General features: G+C 40.8%; 1 protein-coding gene across 3 annotated transcripts; it reads left to right on the forward strand.

The window, feature by feature from the left end:
- Window positions 1–4,014: 4,014 nt before the first annotated feature.
- gcc1 (GRIP and coiled-coil domain containing 1) lies at window positions 4,015–16,783 on the forward strand. Of its 3 annotated transcripts, none has more exons than XM_020512901.2 (3): window positions 4,015–4,167; window positions 11,964–13,022; window positions 15,116–16,783. In XM_020512901.2, exons 2-3 carry the CDS (start codon window positions 12,000–12,002, stop codon window positions 16,424–16,426), a joined length of 2,334 nt encoding a protein of 777 aa, XP_020368490.1. In that variant the 5' UTR covers window positions 4,015–4,167; window positions 11,964–11,999; the 3' UTR covers window positions 16,427–16,783. The 3 variants fall into 3 exon arrangements, with proteins under 3 accessions (XP_020368490.1, XP_048466359.1, XP_048466360.1); XM_048610402.1 differs by having other exon boundaries at window positions 4,026–4,708; XM_048610403.1 differs by having other exon boundaries at window positions 4,026–4,210.
- Window positions 16,784–20,215: the final 3,432 nt, after the last annotated feature.

Consider the following 20,215-nt stretch of genomic DNA (forward strand, 5'->3'; position numbering starts at 1 on the left):
AAGGACATTAGTGAACCATATAGCTGTTAAAATCATGGCGAGTTCTCAGCACAAATCAGAAATTGTATCCAACAGAAAACTAAATAATCAGAAGATACTCATTTAACATGATTGTTCAAACAATCAAATTACACAAGGATAAACTTTTCTTACACAATGATGGGTAGGACATAGAATGCACCACCTGACAGGAACCAGGAACAAGGAACAAAGAACAAAGAACAAAGAAAATTACAGCACAGGAACAGGCCCTTCGGCCCTCCAAGCCTGCGCTGATCCAGATCCTCTATCTAAACCTGTTGCCTATTTTCCAAGGATCTGTATCCCTCTGCTACCTGCCCATTCATGTATCTGTCTAGATACATCTTAAATGATGCTATCGTGCCTGCCTCTACCACCTCCGCTGGCAACGCGTTCCAGGCACCCACCACCCTCTGCGTAAAGAACTTTCCATGCATATCTCCCTTAAACTTTTCCCCTCTCACCTTGAAATCGTGACCCCTAGTAGTTGAGTTCCCCATTCTGGGAAAAAGCTTCTTGCTCTCCACCCTGTCTATACCTCTCATGATTTTGTAGACCTCAATCAGGTCCCCCCTCAACCTCCGTCTTTCTAATGTAAATAATCCTAATCTACTCAACCTCTCTTCATAGCTAGCGCCCTCCATACCAGACAACATCCTGGTGAACCTCCTCTGCACCCTCTCCAAAGCATCCACATCCTTTCGGTAATGTGGTGACCAGAACTGTACGCAGTATTCCAAATGTGGTCGAATCAAAGTCCTATACAACTGCAACATGACCTGCCAACTCTTGTACTCAATACCCCACCCAATGAATGAAAGCATGCCGTATGCCTTCTTGACCACTCTATCCACCTGCATTGCCACCTTCAGGGTACAATGGACCTGAACACCCAGATCTCTCTGTGCATCAATTTTCCTCAGGGCTTTTCCATTTACCGTATAGTTCGCTCTTGAATTGGATCTTCCAAAATGCATCACCTCGCATTTGCCTGGATTGAACTTCATCTGCCATTTCTCCGCCCAACTCTCCAATCTATCTATATTCTGCTGCATTCTCCGACAGTCCCCTTCACTATCTGCTACTCCACCAATCTTAGTGTCATCTGCAAACTTGCTAATCAGACCATCTATACTTTCCTCCAGATCATTTATGCATATCACAAACAACAGTGGTCCCAACACGGATCCCTGTGGAACACCACTGGTCACAGTTCTCCATTTTGAGAAACTCCCTTCCACTACAACTCTGTCTCCTGTTGCCCAGCCAGTTCTCTATCCATCTAGCTAGTACACCCTGGACCCCATGCGACTTCACTTTCTCCATCAGCCTACCATGGGGAACCTTATCAAATGCCTTACTGAAGTCCACATATATGACATCTACAGCCCTTCCCTCATCTATCAACTTTGTCACTTCCTCAAAAGAATTCTATCAAGTTGGTAAGACATGACGGACTTAACAGTAACTTTAATTAGAAAGGTTTCAGGAATGCGAACAGGTGAAATGAGTCTTTGTATTGGAGATACAATTTAACAGAGAAGACTGAAGTTAACAACTTTAAGAAAAAAATGAGCAAATTGGTGCAGCTTTCAAGCTGAATCAGAAATGTAGGATGTAGGTACAAGTCTTTGATAGTGGTATGGCAAGTTTAGTACTCTGATGGAAAGGCACAGGGGATCATTGCGTTCAGAAATAGGACAGAGGCAAGGAAGCTACAGAAATGTTTTGTAAAAAAAACTAGCTGTGCTTGGTTGGTGTATGGCATCCAATTACAGATACCGTGAGAAGGTGCAGGAGGAATGCAGTCAAATCATAGCTGGAACGAGGGGTTTTGATTACATATAAACATTGGAGAGATTAACTTGTTCTCTCTCGACCAGAAAATGGGAGATTCAGCAAAGGGATTAAAATATTATGAATTATTTTTATAATTAATAGGGTAAAACTGTTCCAGTGGCCTAAAGGCTGATAATTTGAGAATAGATTTAAGGCAACTGTGAAAAGAATCCAATGCAACAGGAGGTGACTGCTTTCCTTCATGATCTGGAATGAACTGAAGTATTTTAAACAGTAATTTGAAAATTGGTTTTAAAAAATCCTTTTAATCAATCAGCCATCGTAAACTCAGTGGTTAGCACAGCTGCCTCATAGCACCAGGGACTTGGGTTTGATTCCAGCCTTGGGCAAATGTCTGTGTGGAGTTTGCACTTCTCCTTCTGTCTCCGTGGGTTTCTGCCAGATGATCCAGTTTCCTCCCACAGTCCAAAGATGTGCAGATATGGTGCACTGGCCATGTTAGGTTACCCTGTAGTTTTCAGGGATGTGTGGGGTCAGTGCAGACTCAATGGACTGAATGGCCTCTATCTGCACTGCTGGGGTTCTATGACAATGCTCGAATGGCTTTTATTGTAAATGACTGAGAAACAGCATAGGCAGACCAGAAGGTGATGGCAAGTTATGATTCGGCACGTGAACTCCCCAGATATTTCAGAGAAACTGTTTTTAGGGCTGAAGAGAAACAATAATCTAAAACCAAGAATGTTACAGTTTAAATCCAACACTAGGATTATATCTACCAAAGAAACATTAAAACCAAATAAGTATTTATAGAGATAAAGACAGATCACAAACCAAACATTCAACAGCACCCTCCCAGTATGAAATTTCTTACAAACCTCAGTATTATCAGTCATTTCCTTCAAACCCATTACAAATGCAACAGGATTATATATATCAGTCTCATATTGTGAAACTTGAAAGGGTTCAGAAAAGCTTTACACGAATGTTGGAGATAGAAAGGACTGCAGATGCTATAAGCTAGAGTTTAAAGAAAAAACGAGTTGGAAAAGCACAGCAGCTCAGACAGCATCTAAGGAGCAGGAACGTCACCTTTTTGGGTCAGAATCCTTCTTCAGGTCCTGTTGCACTTTTCCAGCTTCTTGCTTTTTTTTGGATCCTTTACAAGGAAGTTACCAGGATTGGAGGATTTGAACTATACAGAGACGCTGAATAGGCTGGGGCTATTTTCCCTGCAGCGTCAGAGGCTGAGAGGCGACCTTATCAAGGTTATGATTATGAGGGTGCATAGCCATGGTCTTTTTGCCAGTGTAAGGGAGTCCAAAACTAGATGGCAGAGGTTAAAAATGAGAGGGGAAAGATTTACAAGGGACCTAAGGGGCAACTTTTCCATGCAGAGGGTGATGTGTGCATGGAATGAACTGCCAGAGGAAGTGGTGGAGGCTGGTACAATTACAACATTTAAAAGGCATCTGGATGGATATATGAATAGGAAGGGTGTAGAAGGATATGGGCCAAATGCTGACAAATGAGACTAGATTAATTTAGGATATCTGGTCGGCATGAACAAGTTGGACCGAAGAGTCTGTTTCCATGCTGTACAGCTTTATGACTCTAATTGAACTGCAGCCGGTTATCCGACAGTCCTTGGCTTGAACCCACGGTTACAGGACACTTACCCATCAGGATCCTCATCTGCTTCCTCGAAAATAGCCGGTCAAATATCTTCGACAGGGTCATCCCCATGGTTCCAGGAGAGGAGCGGGTGGGCCCGGAATCGAAGTTCGGCGTCTGGGTCAAGGCACGACGATTCGAGGCCTCAGGGCTCAGGGCTCAGCGCCCAGCGTTTCCGGTTACGGGCCCGGGGTTTGATGGCTAGTGTTGCGGATCAGGAGCTAGTGCTCAGGATCTGCCGGTCCGAAGTCTGGCTTTGGCGTTAACGACTCAGATACAGAGTCTGGCTCTGATGATGCCGGAGTCTGGGCTTGATGGCTCCAGTCTGGCAGATCCTAACTGGGAGTTCGCGGCGATTACCGGTTTCTAACGGAAGCGGCAGCAAGAAGTACCTGCGTGATGACGTTCCAAACAATTTCCGGCCAACGAGGAAGGATTGATGTCAACCGCCTCGTGTGATGTAAACCTTGACCGTTACATTGGGCTGTTCGACCAATCAGTGGCTTGTAGTGTATATGGCGTCACTGAGCTGACCCCTCACCCTTAGCTGGGTGACCTTCCCAAGATGGCGTCTTTCCTGTTCCATTGGCGACGTCAGCAAAGGTTTTCTGGCCTCAGCGGCTTGCTCTGGGATTGAAGGCGACAGTCAGCCCGGAGAGGAGGCGGGTCTGGGTGAGAAATCGCTTTATGCCCGATACGAAGACGTTTTACTTGGGTGAGAGGGGAGCGGATTGGAGTGCGGCGTTAGGCCGGAGGGTGATGGTTGACTCTGGGTCCGCTGCTCTCCCTGAGTGAGGCTCTGGTTTCACTGAGGCCCCGTCAGGCGCTGTGAAAGATGTCAGGAGCATTCCCGACAAACGCAGCTGGTTCCTCCGCCCTAGTCCTGGACAATATTCTTATTTATCCTTCAAACAACATCATTTCCTAGGGTCGTATTAAACCTAATATCTGAACTTTACGAATTATTGTTTTGGGGACTTTGTTAAACAGAAATTGTTCCCTACAGCAATAAATCGACCTCGAAAAGTACTTCATTGTCTTCAGAACACTTCGAGAAATCCTGAGTTCATGACAGGCGTCGGAAATAAGTGACTTTTGAAGATAGTCAGAATTTGTATTTCGTTATACAGCGCATTTCGTAACATTCCCAAGCGCTTTACAAAAATTAAAGTGCATAATAACAACGTAGGAAGCACCAGCAAAATCGCATACAGTAAGTTCCCAGGATTTTTTTTGTTTGTTGACCAAATGTCCGTCTGTATGAGTATATTGTTCGTAATCTTGTGTAATAGTCACTGTATCAAATGCTTCCTGAAAATTCCATATCTGCTGGTTTTCACTGATAAATCCTGCAGAGATTGAAACTGTACTTCATAGATCTGTTCAAAATTGTACAGTCAACTGACTTACTCTGACTCTACCAAAAGCCAAATTCACTGCAGCTAGTTTGTAAATAGAGCCACAGAGTTGTACAGCATGGAAACAGACCCTTCAATCTAACTTGTCCATGCTGACTGTATATCCTAAATTAATCTAGTCCAATTTGCCAGAATATGGCCCGTATCCCTCTAAACCCTTCCCCTCTTCATGTACCTATTCAGAAGCCTTTTAAATGTTGTAATTGTAATGGCCTCCTGCACCTCCTCTGGCAGCTTATACCATACATGTGTGAAAAAGTTGTCCCTATGATCTGTTTTAAATCTTTTCCCTCTCACCTTAAACGTATCCCCTGTAGTTTTGGACTACCCTACTGTTGTGGGGGGAGGGGGAAGCCTTGACTATTCCCCTATCCATGTTCCTAATGATTTCATAAACCTCTGTAAGTTCACCCTAAGCCTCTGATGCTCCAGGGAAAAAACCCCCAGCCTATTCAGTCTCTCCCTATGGCTCAAACCCTCCAACCCCTGCAACATCCTTGCAAATCTTTTCTGCACCTTTTCATGTTTAATAACATTTTTCCTATAGTAGGGAGACCAGAATTGAATGCAGTATTCTAAAGTGGCAGAACCAATGTCCTGTACAGCTGTATCCCAACTCTTATACTCAATGGACTGACTAACAAAGGCAAGTGTACCAAAGGCCTTTTTCACTACCCTGTCTACCTGTGACTCCACCTTCAAGGATCTATGACCCTGCATCCCAAGGTCTCTTTGGTTCAGCAACACTTCCCAGCACCCTACATAAGTGCATAAGTCCTGCCCTAATTTGCCTTACTAAAATGCACCACCTCATATTCATCTAAATTCAACTTCATCTGCCTCTCCTCGGCCCATCTCATCAAGGTCCCATTGTACTCTGAGATAACATTTTTTTATTGTCCATTATACCATCAGTGCAGATGTTATTTCTATCTTATTGACTTGAATGAGGAAAATTTATGGATGACAGAAAAATAGGTGGGAAAGCAAGTGGAAAAGATGACCCAGAGTCTGCAGGGTGAGATTATATGTGAGATTATACCCTTTTGGCAGGGACAGTAGAGGACCAGAGTATCATTTAAATTGAAAAAGACTGCAGAAGGACTACACAAGGGATTTGGGAATCCTTATCCAAGAATCATAAAAAGCTAGCATTCAAATTCAGTGTGTAAGTGTGAAGGTAAATAGAATGTTGACCTTTATTTCAAAGAGAATGCAGTAAACCTTCTCCACTGGTCAGACCACAGATGGATTAATGTAAACGGTTTTGGACCCCTTACCTAAGGAAAGATATACTGGCATTGCAGGTAGTCCAGAGAAGGTTCAGTAGGCTGATATCAGATGTGGAGGGACTGTTTTATGAGCAGAGGTTGGGCCTGTATTCATTTGAATTTTGATGAATGGTAGGAGACCTTATTACAATATACAAGATTCTTAGAGGATTTGACAGGGTAGATGTGGAAAGGATGTTCCCCTTGTAGGAGAGGCTAGGACCAGAGAACATTATTTCATAACAAGAGGTCACACATTTAAGACAGAGATAAGGAGAAATTTCTTGACTAATGGCATAGAAAGTCATATGCAGATTTGTTGATGATACAAAGTTAGGCGACATTGTAGACAGTATAGATGATAGCTGCAAATTATAGTGACTTGCTCTACAAACTAATGAAACATATCTTGAGAAAAGTTTTTTTTTCTTTATTCATTCACGGGATGAGCTAGACAGCATTTATTGCCATCCCTAATTGCCCAGAGTCAACCAGATTGCTGTGGGTCTGGAGTCGCATGTAGGCCAGACCAGGTAAGGATGACAGTTTCCTTCCCTAAAGGACAACCGGATGGGTTTTTCCGACAATAGGCAATGGATTCATGGCCATCATTAGACTGTTAATTCCAGATATTTATTGAATTCAAATTCTGCCATCTGCTGTGGCGGGATTCGAACCTGAGTCCCAGAACATTATCTGGGTCTCTGGATTAACAGTCCAGCAATAATACCACTAGGCCATTGCCTCCCCCAGTGTATACTGCAGGCAATACCATTTCAAGGCCAGGCTCCAGTTTTTGAAATCAGATAATTCATAGGAACTGAAACAAATGGCTGATTTTGCACCATCTGGATTACATTAGTCTATGACTTTTCTTAATTACTTGTTCATGGGATGTGGCCGTAGCAGGTTGTGCCAGCCTGATCTAAATTGCCTATTGTAAGCTAGGGCAACAACTATTATATAATTACAAAAACAAAATTGCTGGAAAAGCTCAGCAGGTCTGGCAGCATCTGTGAAGGAAAAAACAAAGTTAACGTTTCGGGTTCCGAGGAAGGGTCACCGGACCCGAAACGTTAACTTTGATTTTTCCTTCACAGGTGCTGCCAGACCTGCTGTGCTTTTCCAACAACTTTGTTTTTGTTCTTGATTTACAGTATCTGCAGTTCTTTTGATTTTTATTAACTATTATATGTTCATCATTAGGCTAGTTTTTATTTCCAAACTAGTGTTGAATGTAAAAGTCAACATCTGTCATGGTGGGATTCCAACCCAAGATCCTCAGACTAACTAGTCTAGTAACATTGCCATTATGTCACTGCCTCCCCATTAACAATACTTAACCGCTTAGTGCTGTAATCTATTTACTAAAGAATATGTGGCATACCCACCACCTGTCACCTGAGCAGGCAAAAAGCAGCACGTGGATCAACAAGTACCAGCTATATTAGGGAATCAGAATTACATCATGGAAACAAAAAGACAGCAGCTTACTACTGTTGTACAATGAACTGTAGAAAACTGAAAGATGTACACGCTATTCAAAAATAAATGACTAGTTCAAAAACCTTGCTGTTCCTTCCAGTAAATTCTCAGTGATCCTCTCCACTGGCAAGGGTGCCTCACACTTTGCTCCCCATTCATAGTCCTTTTGAAAAGTCCTGCTTTAGGAGACTGTAGATTATTGAGATCCATTGGGATCTGTATTGGGACTCAAACTTGATCAAAATAAAGATAACTTTTTAATTTTCCATGTGTTCGATTGTGGAGTGAAATAGGAAAAGGGTCGTTTTAAAAACCAAGGATTGTGTAGAGGATTACTGCACTTTTTGTTTTCCAAATCAGCTTACCAACATTCATTGAGAGTGCTGTTTACACTGCTGTTTATTTAAGCAGTGAAGGGAGGTTTAGTTGCAGGTCAGCTAGAACCAGTGAGTGCGTACGAAATGAAATTCAGCCAGCAACAAGCTGAGTTGTTGAATGATAACCGATTATCGATAGCAAAGGCCTTCTGCATGCCAACAACTATGTGATTGGCTGTCAGTTAGTTGAACACTTTGTGGATAGGAATGCTTAGGAAGAAGTTGTCAAACCTTGGAAAAGAAAGCTGTTCTTTGCAATTAAAAGAAGTCACTTCAAGCCTGAAGAAAGCTATTTTATTTCCCCTCATCAGTTTCTGTAAGCTATGGCTTTTAATCACTAAGTACGACACTTCATAAGTGCAAACCAGTCACTCCATGCCTCCTACGAGCAACTTTAAGTACATGAAGAAGGAAGATCAAGGAGCAGCAGGACTTGACAAGCCAAAAGGATCATTTCCTTGAACCCTGTGGACAGGAGGTGACCATTCAGCTGCCTTTTTGTCCGGCCATGAAACTCATGTTTTTCTTCCTCTCTGTCTGACTAAGGGGTGTTTTATAAGGGGGTTTTAACTAGTAGCTACATTGTTGACTGTTCATAACTATTAATCTGTACCCAGAATTTATTTATTAAAATAAATAGAAATTCTTGCTAAATACAGAAACCCCTCCTTGCTCTGGCAACCTGGGTCTAAAAAGACAGGTATTTTGGGGAATTTTTTTTTTAAAAAATCTTTAACTCGTGTGACAATGCTGGCAATAGCAGGATTTGATTTCCAGTGTGCTAAAGACTACAGGCCAGCATATCAGAGTTTAGCAATGGCACAAAGGTAGACTGCATTGTAAGCAATTACAATCAAGCGTTAAATAGGCCAAGAAAGTGTGGCCAATGTAATAATTTAGACAACAATGAATTTGTCTACTTTGGACCTTAAAAGTATTGGCCCAATATTTTCAAATTGATGATAAGTTAGAAATAGTGGAAATCCAAAGAGATTTAGGACTCTATGATGAATAACATCAGGTACAAGTACAGAAAATAATTTAAAATGCTTGCCTTGAATTTAAGATAAAGGAATAATTTACTGAGGTTTTCAAGATATCCAGCAGTGTACATGCAGAGAAACTATGTCCGCTATTTGGGGACCAAATTTAAAGTTAACCATTTTACGACTGGTTTAAGAAAAAAACTCCTACATGTAGAGTGGTAGAAGTTTGGAACTACTTTTTACAAGCAGCAGTTGATGTTGAATTTGATTGAAACATTTTTGTTCATTGAAATACATCAAGGTTATGAAGCAAAGGTGGGATTATGGAGCTAGATCACAGATCAACAAACTCATGGACTACTGGAATAGACTTGAGGGGCTAATTAGCCTATTCCTTTTCCTATGCTGTAAGGAATCTCTTTCTTACATCAGTAATTGTGAAATCAAAATTGGATGAGATGTGATAAGGCATACAAGCAGCCAATAGTTCTATTTTTAACATCCGTCAATGGATAAGCAGAGGTCTATATGGCTGACAAGTATCAGCAGCTGAAATATCGTGGAATCACAGAGTCACAGAAGTGTGACAGTGCAGGAGGAGGCTATTTGACCTCTGTAGCTGCACTAGCTCATTAAGTGAGCATAATTGGCACGAGGTAATCTCCTGCTTTTTCCCATATTGTTGCACATTATTTTTATTCAAATAGCTATCCAATGGCCTCTTGAATACCTCAATTGAACCTGTCTCACACTTCCAGGCCACATATTCCATATCCTAACTGCTTGCTGAGTAGAAAATAGCTCTCATGTTACCCTGGCTTTTTTTTTTTTGCAAATCACTTTAAATCTGCACCCTCTTGTTTTTGTTCCTTTTTCCAAGCAGGAACAATTTTTCCCTATCTGCTCTATCCAACCTGTTTATGGTTGTGAAAACCTATATCAAATCCTATCTTAGCCGCCTTCTCTCCAAGGAGAACAGTCTCAACCTCTTCGATCTATCATCTTTACTAAAGTTTCTGATCCCTGGTACCATTTTTGTACCTTCTGCAACTTTTGCACCCTTTCCACTGCATTGACACCCTCAGGTCATGTGGCACGGTACATGATATGCTGGCTAAGATCGAATAAGTGGCTTATACCAATTCAGCATCACCTCCTTGTGCTTTATATCCCTATTAATAAAGTTGAGGATATTGTATGTGGAAACTAAATGTAATATCTGTAAGTTTGCAAATGACACAAACCTGGGTGAGAAGGTGATGAACTGTAGTGGGGGAATGAAGTGATGCTTCAGTGTGATTTGGACAAGTTGAATCAGTGGGCAAATTCATGTCGGATGAAGTATAATGTGGATAACTGTGAGATTAACCAGTTTGATAGCAAAAACAGGCAAATTATCATCTGAATGGTGATAGATTTAGCCAACAAGGAGAATAGTCTCAACGTCTTCAATCTATCATCATAACTGAAGTTTCTCATCCCTGGAACCATTCTTGTAAATTGCTTCTGCAGTCTCTACAATATGTTCACATCTATCCTGTAATATCCAGAACTGTACACAAGCTGAAGTTACGTAGCATTGTAGACAGTGTAGAAGATAGCATAAAATTACAAAGGGTAATAGACTAGGTGAATGGCCAAAGCTATGGCAGATAGAGTTTAATGTAAGTTATCCATTTTCGAACAAAAAGGGATAGATCAGGGTATTTTCTAGATGGTATGAGAATAAATACAGTGGATGCCCAAAACAAATTGGAGGTTTGGGGCATAGATCTTTAAAATGCTATGAACAGGTGCAGAAAATGACCAAGAAAGCAAATGGAGTATAAGGATGCAAAAGGTATGCTGTAATTTAAAAAAAAAAAAAAAAAATCCTGGCTAGACCCCACTTGGAGTACTGTGATCAGTTCTGGACACTGCACCTTGGAAAAGATATTTTGACTTCGGAGTGAATACAGTGTGGAGGTGCCGGTGTTGGACTTGGGTGGGCAAGGTCAAAAGTCTCTCAATACCAGGTTGTAGTCCAAATGTTTATTTGAAATCACAAGCTTTCAGCGTTCTGCTCTGTCAGGACAACATAGGTTTACAAGAAAGATACCTCGACTTTAGGGGTTAGATTATGAGGAGAGATGATATAAATTATGCCTATTTTCTCCAAGAGGTGATCTGATTAAAGTCTTCAAGATATTAAGAGGAAAAGACAGGGTAGATAAAGGTAAACTCTTTCCACTCGTTGGGGATTCTAGAACTCGGAGGCATAGTATGAGAATTAGGGCCAGACCATTCAGGAGAGACGTTAGGAAGCACTTCTAAACACAAAGTGGTAAATGTTTGGAACTCTGTTCCAAAAACGACAGTGGATGCTGGGTCAATTGTTAATTTTAAATCAGAGATAAATTTTTGTTAAACAAAGCTATTATGGGGTATAGGTCAAAGGCCATCGAATTCAGCCATGATCTCATTTAATGGCAAGACAGGTTCAAGGGGCTGAATGGCCTACTCCTGTTTCTGTGTTATCTTGCAGGGTAATGAATATGTGGAATAATTTTCCGCAGAGGACTGTTGAGGCTGTGCCATTAAGTATATTCAAGCCCAACATATTTTTAATCTGTAAGAGAATGAAAAATTATTGGGGAAAAAAGCAGGAAAGTGGAGTTGAGGATTATCAGATGAGCCACAATCTCATTAAATGGTAGAGCAAAATCAATGGTCTGAATGACCTACTTCTGCTCCTATGCCTTTTGTCATATCGTAGTTTCTTTTCTTCACTGACTTTTACTGTCTGAGTTAATTCTCAAAATAACTTCTTTCTTATGACATACAGAGATGGAAAGTGTTTGTCAAGTTTCACCTGCCCAGTCTTTGCTAATTCGAAACATCACAGGGTGCAAGAATTGATATTTATTGAATTTATTTTCCTTCTTGTTGCAGATGGGCTCCTTGCTTTGAGATCTTCTCTGAACAGAAATGGAGAAGTTTGGTGTGAACTTTGGTGGCCCCAGTAAGAAAGAACTTTTGGATACAATTGAGACACAAAAGAAGCAACTGTTCCAATACCAGACACGTCTCCGAGATGTTGTCAGTGCTTACAAAAGCCTCCTCAAAGAAAAGGAGGCATTAGAGGCCAGTTTGAAAGTCCTCTCTGTGTCACAAGAGGTGGATAAAAGTTTACAGAACTTAGGTCCTGGAAGTACAACCTCTGAACCCGGAGATGACCAAAGCTCAGTTCATAGTGAGGACAGTGTGGGGACAATGAATAGTATGGATGCAGCAGCAAGCACCAAAGGAGAATTGAATGAGGAGGACAAAGGGTCAGTTGAACATGTGGCTGGAGGAAACTCTTCCCCAAAATCTGAAGAAGCTAATGGTTCAGAAAGCGGCATCAGTGTTGGAAGTGGTGAGCAGCAAAGCCTCAGTGACACAGATAAAATTGTGCAGTTGAAGAGTCAGTTGGCAACACTGACCAATTCTTTGGCTACAGTCACACAGGAGAAATCACGCATGGAGGCATCCTATTTAACAGACAAAAAAAAAATGAGGCAGGAGCTAGAAGTCTTGACCCAAAAGTTTGAAGAAGAAAATGCCAACTATGAAGCAGAGATTAATAAAGTCCAGGAACAACTCGCAGAGGCCAAAGCTCGCATCATTACCCAGCAGCATGAACGAAGCCGGGAACAGAGTGATCATGCCTCAATGCTCCATGAACTTCAAAAGTTGTTGCAGGAAGAGAGAGCTATACGTCAAGATGTAGAACTGAAATTAGAAGATACGAGAGATATGTTGACATCAAAAAGCCATGCAGCAGACAGGGTGGATGACTGTGAGTCTCAAATGAAGCATCTGAGTCGGGAAGTAGATGAGGTGAAGTGTGCATTACGGCTTGCTGAAGAAGAGAAGACAAGACCAGACCCACGTATAAAGGAATTGGAAGAAGAAATAAATGAGACAAAGGCTCGTTATCAAGCACAGCTTCAACTGGAAATGAAAAAGGTAGAGTATGAACTCATCATCAGCAAATGGATATGGACCTTCTCTGTCCTGATTCTAAGACTGCATCTTCCTATGTCATATATTTAAAAAGTATTTATAATGTTTTCAGAACTACTTGAGAATGTGTTTTCCCAGTTCAGGCATAGCTGAAAGAATTTTACTGATAGTTGTGGCATCATTCTTGCTGATGATTTTGAATGGCATTATACCTCTGACTGTTGTGTTTGTCCCACATTTATTTTTTCATGGGTTGTAATGTCATTGGCAAGACCAGCATTTATTGTTCATCCTTAATTCCCTTGAGAAATGTCGAATACAAAGTGTTCTGTTGGGATGGTGTGAGACTTGGAGGAGAACTTGCAGCACAGAAACAGACCCTTTGGTCCAACTCGTCAGTGCCGACCAGATTCCCCAAACGAAACTAGTTCCATTTGCTTCTCTTGCACCAACAACCCTTCTTTTTCTAATTGAGATTGCAGATTCAGAAGATGCCATTGCAGGCACGTTGTTGGGGTTGCTACAGCATTTCTTGTAGACAGTACACACTGCTGCCACTATGTCTGCAATGAAGGGAAAGAATGGAATGTATTGACCTGAAAAGAGCTAGATTTCTTGAGTGTTGACACTGCAGTCTTCCATGCAAGTGTTCCCAACCTCATCTCTGATCTTGTAGTTATAGTATTTATAGGGTTAGTCCAATTAAATTGCTGCTCCATGGCAAGCCCCTAGGATGTTGAATGTCATGAAAAGATGGTTAGATTCTCTTGTGTTGGAGATTGTCATTGCCTGGCACATGTGGTGAAAGTGTTCCTTGCCAGTGAATAGCCCATGTCAGAATGTTACCAGGTCCTGCTCCATGATGGCATGGACTGCTTCAGTTTCTGAGGAAATATGAAGCATCTAACTCTGAATAGCCCATCTATCAGACGTGACAAATTCCAGTTAGTTTAACTTAAATTGCTGATGAGTTCATTCTTTTAGCAGTAATTCGAGGAGTTTATACAATCTTGTCCTTCTGAGTCAGTAAGATAAAATTTGTCATCTTCTATGTCCCTGGAATGATTGAGCTTGTTACTTTGATATCGAGCATCAAAACTGACATTATAGTCACCACCTCTTAGCAGTTTTCTCAGTGTAACTAATGTTGCTTGTGTATTGGACTCTTTTCAAATGTAACAGCCTTCCTGCAGGCCTCCCACCTTGCACCTTTTGTAAGGCTCATCCAAACTACTGTTGCCCATGTCCAAACTTGCACCACTTGCTCCCGTCTGACGATGCTTTGATTTTACAGTTCTCATCCATGTTTTCAAATCCCTCCATGCCCTGGACCTTCCCTATCCCTGTAGACAGTTCCAGGCCTACAATCTCTGCACAAATTCAGTTGACTTCATGGACCCTTTTCTTTGTAATGCACTGTTGACCTGCCTTAGTCCTAAATTGTGGACTTCACTCCCCAAACTGTTTTGACTCGATCTCTCCTCCTTCAGGATGTGCCTTAAAGCTTACATTCTTGACTAAGCTTTTGGTTATCTGATGTAGTTTGATATTAAACTTCATTTGATAACATTCCTTTAGGATGTTTTACTTAACGTTATGTAGCGCTGTTAATGAAGTTGTCATTGTTATCTAATACTGATGAGTTTGTTTTTCTTAGCTGTATTTTCAGATCCATCTCAATCCATTGTGCTGCTCATTACAATAATCTTCTTTGAGCTCTTTATCCCCATTTTACATCTGTTTCCTGATCACAACTCTTCCTCTAGGGATTAGCACCTGTTCTTTACTATTTAGAGTATTTATTTATCTTCTAATTTTGACTTTTACCATCCCCCTCCAGTCTGCCAAGCTTATTGTTCAAAATCTACCTTAATTTTGTTTTCTTGACAACCAGAAAACAAGAAGTACTTTGGCTGTGAGAATTACACACACTGACAATGTAAAATTGTGCACAAATATCAGTAAATGTTAATGTACAGTCTGACATTATACTTCTGCAGAAAAATATATGTATAGTAATCTCTTATCCCTTCTAATGTTTCAAAATGTAGAATCCATTTATGGTTAACACAATTTTCCTTCACTCTGTGCTTCAGGCTGCACAGGCACAGGAACAGCTGCATCACTTGTCTCAAGTGGAGGAAGAACGTGTTGCAAATTTGGAAAGCAGAGTCTCTGAGCTTTCAGATCTCCTTGGCACATATGACAAGAGTAAACAGAAAGACAAAATGACAATTTACAAATTGAAGGAACGTATAATTCAGTTGGATATGGAAAACAAGACATTGGCTATTGCTGCTTCCAATAGAGCCCCTTCAGATCTAACAATAGATGAATCAAATCTTGATGTTAATATTTTAAGAGACAAAATGGAAAAGCTGAAGCGACTATTGGTATTGGCAATCCAGAAATCACAGGAACCCTTAGATGTAGAGAAGCTTTGTGAAGTTGATATGGCAGATACACCTGAAACATCAGATGGTGAGAAGGCCTCCGTTTTCTATTATCAACAAGAGTTGAAACAGCTGAAGGAAGAGTTTGAACGCTACAAGATGAGGGCTCAAGTTGTTCTCAAAAACAAGAATGCCAAAGATGGCAGTACAACCAAAGAGCTGGAGAGTTTGCGCGAACAGCTGGCAGAGCTGAAGGAGAAGTATATTACCCAGCGACTAGCGTTTGATGAAATGGAAACCAAACACAAAGCTGAGATTGAAGCAAAGAATCTAGACATCAGCCAACTCCAAGCAACTCACAAGAAAGAAATAGAAAAGCTAGAGGGCCAGTGTCACGAGAGAGTTATTAAACTGGAAGAAGAAATGCATAAACATAGAGACAGAGCTCTTGCAGTCTTGGCTGAGAAAGATAGAGACACCGAAACTCTACGTTCAGGCTTTAGTGGGCTACCTAATCATAGAAATGGTCTTGAGAGCAGGTTTTGGTCTGATGGGGAAGTTCCTCGGAATACAGATCACCCTCAAGATTTCTGTCAAGATATTCTAAAACAGACAGCCAATTTTTCAGGATCCAATGAACCCACTTTTCTTCACTATGCAGAACAGTTAGCTCGAAAGGAGCTTGAGGTCACAACACTGAGAAAACAGAAACACCAAATAGAAGCTGTGGTTCATGAACTGGAGGATAGACTTCTGATGGAGAAGGAACGACACAAAGAAGAAATAGAAGTTCTTCAAGATGAGATACAAAAACATCTCAGAGACAAGAAACGTGAAGGAGCAAACCTAGAGTATGTAAAAAATGTAACATACAGGTTTCTAACCATGCCAGATGCCCTGGGGCGCCAGCAGACATTAACTGCTATTCTCACAGTGTTGCACTTTAGTCCTCAGGAGAAGCAAAATGTAATGAAACAGCAGGCAAGCAGCTGGTGGGGTTCTGGCAAAAGATGATTTACACACCACTTATTCTGGACCATGATAATTGTTATTTGGTTATTTAATAGAAAATGCACTTTTTCAGATATTTCTTACTAATAGAGTTTTATAGTCGGGCATTTATTTCTGTAAACACTAGCTGTACTATAGTTTAGTGTCACTGCCATTGCCAAAAAACAAAATCCTTCTAATGCACATCTATCTGCCTAATCTGGCAACAGTACTCTAGTTCATAATGTGACATTGGAATAGTATGTAAACTAGTTATATCTATATACCAATTTTGTGAGGATTAAGGACATAAAACAACTCTTGAAAGAAACTAATTTGCTTTAATAAAGTTTCTCTAAGACCTTTAAATTCAACTGCCAAGAAGCTTTGCTTTGTAAAATAGCATTCTTGTTTACAAAATAATCTTGTGTTTATTATGGGGACTGTACAGGAAGCTAAAGAAAGGGCTTGCTAATACTTATTTTTCCCCATTTCATTCACTCCTGATTCTTTTTGAAGATTTTGACCCTGTGTTCTTCAATGCAGGCATCAATTTGCCTTTTCACAAGTGCTTTTTTCAGTGTTTTGAACTATAGCTATTTTTCTGTGCAAAGAACACTGCTAATTTAGCAGGTCAGTGTAATACCTATGTTTCTCTCTCACAACTTAGATTTAGTAAAGTAAAGAAATGCGAATGCTAGAGATCCGAACGCGTGCACAAACAAAAATTGCCAGAGAAACTCAACAGATCTGGCAATATCTGTGGAGAGATAACAGTTAACGTTTCGAGTACAGTGACCCCGCAGAGATTCTGCTAAATTTCTTCAACAATTTCTGTTCGTATGTGTTTGAGATTTCAATCCTTCATATCGGAATTTCAATCATTTATTTAAAAATCTCATTTTCACAAGTGGTTCCTTATCACTCTGCATAACTTCAAAGGCAACAGAAATTAGAGAAAGGACAACATAACAGATTTGAGATTTCCACTGAAGTCACAGCTATCTTACAAGATCAGTTTGATTAATGAAGTGCCTTGGAATGTTGTACCAAACTGAATGGTATTGCCGCTGATTTTTGATTACCCAACCAAAGGAAAAAATAAATTCATAAACTTGCCATGCTGCATGATACTATTGGGCCATCATGCTTTGCTGGCTCCTTCAAAGATGTAATCAATGAATCCCACTTCCCATTTATTTTCCCATACACCTGCATCTGTTCCCTTTTCAAGTATTTATTTAATTCCCTTGAAACTCTTCCCACCACCCATTCAGACAGTGCATTCCAGATTATTGGTGGCAGTGAAACCACTATACACATGGCCTAACCCAACTTAATGGTAAGGTTCTGGGGAGTGTTGCTGAGCAAAGAGACATTGGAGTGCAGGTTCATAGTTCCTTGGAAGTGGAGTTGCAGGTAGATAGGGTAGTGAAGAAGGCATTTGGTACACTTGCCTTTATTGGTCAGTGCATTGAGTATAGGGGTTGGGAGGTCATGTTGAGGCTGTATAGGACATTGGTTAGGCCCCTTTTGGAATACTGCATCCAATTCTTGCCTCCCTGCTAAAGGAAAGATTATGAAATTGCTGGAAAAGCTCAGCAGGTCTGGCTGCATCTGTGGAGAGAAATCAAAGTTAACTTTTGGATCGAGTGACCCTTCCTCAGTAGTTAACCCTGATTTGTCTCCATAGATGTTGCCAGACTGGCTGAGCTTTTCCAGCAATTGCTACTTTTGCCTCTGATTTATAGCAGCCACAGTCCTTTTGTTTTATTTTTATATATAGGGAAAATGTTGTTAAACTTGAAAGGGCTTAGAAAAGATTTACAAGGACGTTGCCAGGATTGGAGGGTTTGAGCTGTAGGGAGAGGCTGCATAGGCTGGAGTTATTTTTCCTGGAGCATCGGAGCCTTTGTGGTGATTTTATAGAGTTTCATAAAAATCATTAAAGGCATGGATAAGGTGAATAGGCAAGGTCTTTTCCCCAGAGTAGAGGAGACCAAAACTAGAGGGCATAGGTTTAAGAGGAGAGGGGAAAGACTTAAAAGGGACCTAAGGGGCAACTTTTTCACACAGAGGGTGGTGCAAGTATGGAATGAACTGCCAGAAGACATGGTGGAGGCTGGTACAATTACAACATTAAAGAGGCATCTGGATGGGTATGTGAATAGGAAGGGTTTCACAGGATATGGCCAATTGCTGGCAATGGGATAAGATTAATTTAGGATATCTGGTCAGCATGGATGAGTTGAGCCGAAGGGTCTGTTTCCGGGCTGTACATCCCTATGACTCTAGGTGAGTAAGTGTTCGGTGATTTATCACAATGTTCTGTCAGTCACATTGTAATTTGCATTTGGCATCGTAGAGCACGATGGGCATGTTTAAGTCCATTCGGTAGTCACACTGCCTTTGCCTTGTAGATTTGCATTTACCTCTAACTCACTGCTATTTTATACAAACATACTCATTGTGATTTCTCCTTGGCCTGGACATATAGGAATTACTTTGAAATCTAACAAATGTGTAGGATAGCTAATAAAAATTGGTTTGGAGACTTTTTGATACAAATTGCTTGAGCATAAATTTTGATTGTATTCCCGTTTGTCATTTTTTGTGTATAGATTGTGCTTTGTACTACTTCTGTCATTATTAGATACAGAATTGTAGACCTTTAACTCTGTTAGTAATGAATGCATTTAATTTCCTTTGTACATAATTTTAAATAGATGCTGCAGTTGAATAATTAACAGTTCTCCCAACATGTTAATTTTTCTTTTATGTGAGACTGTCTCACTTGTTGATGTCTGCTAGCATTTTTTTGTAAATATGTCTCTATCAAGTTTCAAATAATCTTAATTGTCCTTCAAAAGCATCTGCCAAATCACCTTTACTTATCCAAAGAAAGTCAAGCTGATTCAATTTCTCCTCATGGCTGAAACAGAGAACAAGCAAAATGGAGTCAGTTTCTGAAATTGAATTCAAAATTGAGACCCCGAAGCTGGAAAATGCCCGAATGGAAAATTCAGTGGTGTTCCTCAAGCTTTTGTGCTTTGTTGGAACAGCAGACCCTTAATCAATCTTCAGCTGCTTCGATGACCTTCCCTTCAATATAAGGTCAAAAGTGGGTCTATCCACTTATTATTGCACAATAGTCAGCACCATTCCTCAGATACTAAAGCACACTATGCCAAATGCAGCAAGACCTGGCCAATATTCCAGGCGTGGAGGGGAAGTCTAAGTTACGTTCACAGTACATAATCGCCAGTCAATGGCAGTTGACAAGAGAGAATCTAACCATTACCTCTTGACATTTAATAGCATTGTCATTACTGAATTCCCCATTATGAACATTCTTAGAGTTAACTGTTGACCAGAAATTGAACTGGACTAGTTAAATATAAACACAATGGCTACAAGAGCATGTCAGAAGCTTGGAATCGTATAGAAAGTAACTCATCCCTTGCCTCCCTGAAGCCTCTCCACCATCTACAAGGCACAAGTCAGGAATGGAATGGATTACTTGCCACTTGCTTGGATGAGTGCAGCTCCAACAATGCTCAAGAAACTTCACTCAATAGCAAATCCACTTGCATGGCACCACATCCACAACTATTGATACTTTTCACCATTGACACTAGGTAGCAGCAGTAGGTAGCAGAAGTATGTACCATGTACAAGATATACTAGACCAAGGCTCCTTACTCAGCACTTTCCACACCCATGATCACTTCCATCCGGAAGATCAAGGGCCGCAGAAACATGGGAACATCACCACTTGCAAGGACCCCTCCAAGCTATTCACCATTCTTACAA

The sequence above is a fragment of the Rhincodon typus genome, chromosome 22, assembly GCF_021869965.1.
Source record: "Rhincodon typus isolate 14 chromosome 22, sRhiTyp1.1, whole genome shotgun sequence".
NCBI classification, from domain to species: domain Eukaryota; kingdom Metazoa; phylum Chordata; class Chondrichthyes; order Orectolobiformes; family Rhincodontidae; genus Rhincodon; species Rhincodon typus.

What these genes read in the sequence shown, in the direction of transcription:
- gcc1 (XM_020512901.2), top strand. Translation starts at nt 12,000, where the DNA reads ATGGAGAAGTTTGGTGTGAACTTTGGTGGCCCCAGTAAGAAAGAACTT. An exon ending in TTCAACTGGAAATGAAAAAG is followed by an intron (nt 13,023 to 15,115) that starts GTAGAGTATGAA and finishes TCTGTGCTTCAG; the next exon opens with GCTGCACAGGCACAGGAACA.